This window comes from Arachis ipaensis, chromosome B03 (genome assembly GCF_000816755.2).
Source record: "Arachis ipaensis cultivar K30076 chromosome B03, Araip1.1, whole genome shotgun sequence".
Taxonomy (NCBI): domain Eukaryota; kingdom Viridiplantae; phylum Streptophyta; class Magnoliopsida; order Fabales; family Fabaceae; genus Arachis; species Arachis ipaensis.
The window spans coordinates 42434780-42438409 of NC_029787.2; the positions used below are offsets into that span (position 1 = coordinate 42434780).

Genomic DNA, 3630 nt, shown 5'->3' on the forward strand with positions numbered 1-3630 from the left:
AGCCGAATTTTGTGCATACATTAAAGGAGAAATCCAAAAACCCCATATCCACCAACTTGGAATGCGATCTATCAAAAAATGAGAAGACTTGATAAAACACAGTTCAATAAATAAATCAAACTAGGAGAATGCAGAGTGCAATTCCTATATAACCTCTTGAAATGATGTATCCGCCAAGAGCCATCACAATCAACATGGCAAAGGATCCAAAAGTATTGGCCACTATCATGTTCCGCCCCAAGGATCCTATCAGACGAAATAGGCCTAGCGACATCTGGTGCAGAAAGAAATAAAGCAAGAATTGCCGAAAAAATCTGCAAAACAAGAAACACAAAAATGGCTCAAGAGAAACTTAAGAATACACAAAAGTCCAAAATTTCCCGAGGCCCAGTTAGAATTGAGAGTTACCTGATAATTGAAGGATCATATCCAATTGTATAGTAAGAGACAGCAACCCAGCAACCAGCTTCCATGAGAGAAGTTGGGATGCTAAGGAACCAAGAAGGGATTGTATATGCCCAGCTAGGATAGAAGTGCAAATCTCTATGCTTGTACAGAACTGGAAGCTTTGCAACCAACATTGACACCTCCGTAAAACCATTGAAGAGAATAATAACCATAGAAAAGTACAGTGAACCAAGATATAATCCCCCGTCGTCAATTGTATTATGGTGCATCGTTGTCCGGAAAAATACACTCATTGTAATTAAAGCAACCAAAAACAGCTGCAAAGAATAAATACAAGTCAATATCATCGTTCTTCATGGGCTTCTGAAGGTGGTTGATTCAATAAAAATAAAATCTAAAATCTTTTAACAATATACGCTAAACACCGTACCTGAACAAATTTGAAAACATAAATGAATGAATTCCGTTTCATAAGAAGCTTCTGCCACTGGTAATTTGTCCTGAGAAGGTCAAGCCTCGTGGCGCCATAGGTACAAGTAGCCAAGGCTGCGGGATGATTGTAGCGTTTATCGAAAGGAGCACTTAGTTCCTCTGATAAGTTCTTTCCTTCGCGATACAATGAAAACGCTTCGGCAAACTTGCCAACAGGTATGTACCGATAAGGCTGGTCGAGAACGGACCAGTATTGCTCCTGGTCCTTCTTTGACGTAACCTGTTAACAAAAAATGAGTCATCCTATTACTGTTCTTACTAAAATAAAGAATCAAATATTGCCGCTCATTCTTTATGATCTAACATTGCTACCACTTACTTCTTGTAAGAAATCTGCTACATTCTTTCGCTCAGGACAAGTGAACCCCATCATTTTGAAAAATTCAAGAGCAGATTCACGGGGCCCTTGATAAACAATCTGACCCTCGCACAATAGAATGACATCATCAAACAATTCATAGGTCTCAGGAGCTGGTTGAAGAAGAGATATGATAGTGGTTGTATCAAGTGCACGGGTAGAATGTTTAAGATATCTAATGATTTGGTAAGTGGTTGCACTATCGAGGCCGGTTGATATCTCGTCCATGTACAGAACTCTTGCTGGACCAATTAGTAACTCTCCTGCAAATCTCACACATCAATTGGTTAGCATAGCACATACTAAAATATAAGACAAATTATATGTCAATGTTATAATAAACCTGTTGTAAGTCGTTTCTTTTGTCCCCCTGAGATGCCTTTGAGCATTTCATCGCCCACCAATGTGTCTCCACATATGTCCAAACCTAATATCTTTGTGAGAAATATCTTAGCACTTAGGAGTTTGGAAGACTTATAAAATGTTAATATAATGTAAGCTGTATTGAAACGGGATACTAATAGCTAGAGCCTACTAATCTCTATTTTTACATTTTTATCAATTCAACAAATACTAAACTATTTCGCAATTTGCATAATGAATACCTTTATGATGTACTCTACCACAAGATCTGTTTCCTGTCCTCCAAGAGCTATTGACTACAAAAGAAAATAGATTAGATTATTAGTTTGTGTAAGAAGCTTTCGTACTGGAGAAGCAGAGGAGAAAATACTTCCTGAAAAAGATAAGGGGAAAAAAAATTAATGAAGAGCATACCTTCATGAAGATATCAAGATCAACATCTGGTTTTATTCCAGCACTCTTTTCTCTCCTTGCAAGCTCTAGCAGCATATCTATTAACGCTCAAGACTTTAGTACGTAGAATCGAAAGTATTTTCTAACGAACTAAATATAAAAAACAACTACTCAAAGTAACTTGTTTATCATAACACATTACCAAATTTAAATCCGACGCCTTGACAGCGGCCTGCAAACTGGAGAGTTTCCCTCACGGTCATCTCTGCCACTTGCCAATCTTGTTGACTGACATAAGCAGACGTTCTTTGAGGAACAAACTCATTCAAACCATGTCCATTGTACGTAATGTTCCCTGACATCTGTGGATGACATAAGAACAAAAATGGGATGGTGACAAAAAGAAGAGAAGACAAAAATATAAGTCCAAAATGGAATATAGACATAACTCCTACCAGTGCTTATTGCCTTCCGTTATTATCAATTTCAAAACCCAAACAACCTATTGCTCCATTCACATGATGGTTCATGTAATTATGTTATCAAGTTTAAACTAGTAGCGATTCTATACTATTGTTCAATGTGAGTGTAATTGCAGCCTACTTAAGTAGTATACCTGTAAACCAGGTCCCAGCCTACCAGCAAGAGCTAATAGAAGTGTCGTTTTTCCAGAGCTTGGTGGACCCAACAGCAGCGTTAGTCTGCAACAATGACAAAGCAATATCCTATCATATACATAACAAATTAATGGAAAAGTACAGGTAAATAATGAAAATATTAAACAATGTAAACAATAGATATATCGGATATTTATTTTATGAATGGTTATTTTAATATTAAAATTTAGAGGATTAATTTGGAGGTGTAGCATGTTTTTATTTGATTAGTGGTTATTCATATTATTCAATAAAATCATTGTCCTCCTAACATTCCCCAAATTAATTTATTAATGGAAAAGTCTAGGATCAGCAATTTTATTAATTATTATTTCAAACAATCTTATTATTTGCTAAGTCTATAATTTTTTTTATTGTAAATACCATTTGACACCTGACAACCAATATTTTTTTTATTTCATTGATTAAAAACAATTTAAATACTTAATTAATTAATAACAATAGTATTTTAATTTAATTTATCAATATTTTTATTGTTTTTCAAATATGAAATTATCAATAAATTTTGAATAGAAAACTTTAGCCAGTGCTGTTTAACACATGGATGATAAAGCAATACCAATCTTTTTTCTATTGGTCAGTATGTATTAACTTTAAATGTAATATAGGGACAATAATTCTAGGAAAGGATGTATTATTAGATACCCACAAAGAAAAAGGAAAAATGATTGATAGCAAATAAAAATTTGAAGAGAAATACTTAACCGGGATTGTGTGATGAAGTACGATGATAATAATATTTTAGTTTTTTTTAAAAAAAATTATTTATTGTCAATTGTAAAAGAGTGTTGCATAGGTGTGTATTGCCATGTAAATAATAAATACTTAAATTCATTACTTAAAAAAATCATCTAAATATGAATTTATTTGAATGATTATATAAAATTTTTTATATTATTAATACATTAAAATTAAACTTAATTAAACTTAAGAAAAATA

At 33.6% G+C, this 3630-nt stretch overlaps 1 protein-coding gene across 2 annotated transcripts in view; it reads right to left on the bottom strand.

Moving 5' to 3' along the window:
- LOC107633063 (ABC transporter G family member 32) overlaps nucleotides 1–3630 on the bottom strand; it is a 9727-nt gene that overhangs the window by 4354 nt on the left and 1743 nt on the right. For both annotated transcript variants that reach the window (XM_021118815.1, XM_021118817.1), the window contains exons 4-13: nucleotides 2631–2715; nucleotides 2217–2376; nucleotides 2036–2112; nucleotides 1864–1917; nucleotides 1602–1692; nucleotides 1220–1521; nucleotides 839–1120; nucleotides 409–725; nucleotides 154–314; nucleotides 1–68 (exon numbers count right to left, since the gene is read on the bottom strand). In XM_021118815.1, coding sequence (XP_020974474.1) covers nucleotides 1–68; nucleotides 154–314; nucleotides 409–725; nucleotides 839–1120; nucleotides 1220–1521; nucleotides 1602–1692; nucleotides 1864–1917; nucleotides 2036–2112; nucleotides 2217–2376; nucleotides 2631–2715 — 1597 coding nt within the window. The remainder of the gene's footprint in view (nucleotides 69–153; nucleotides 315–408; nucleotides 726–838; nucleotides 1121–1219; nucleotides 1522–1601; nucleotides 1693–1863; nucleotides 1918–2035; nucleotides 2113–2216; nucleotides 2377–2630; nucleotides 2716–3630) is intronic.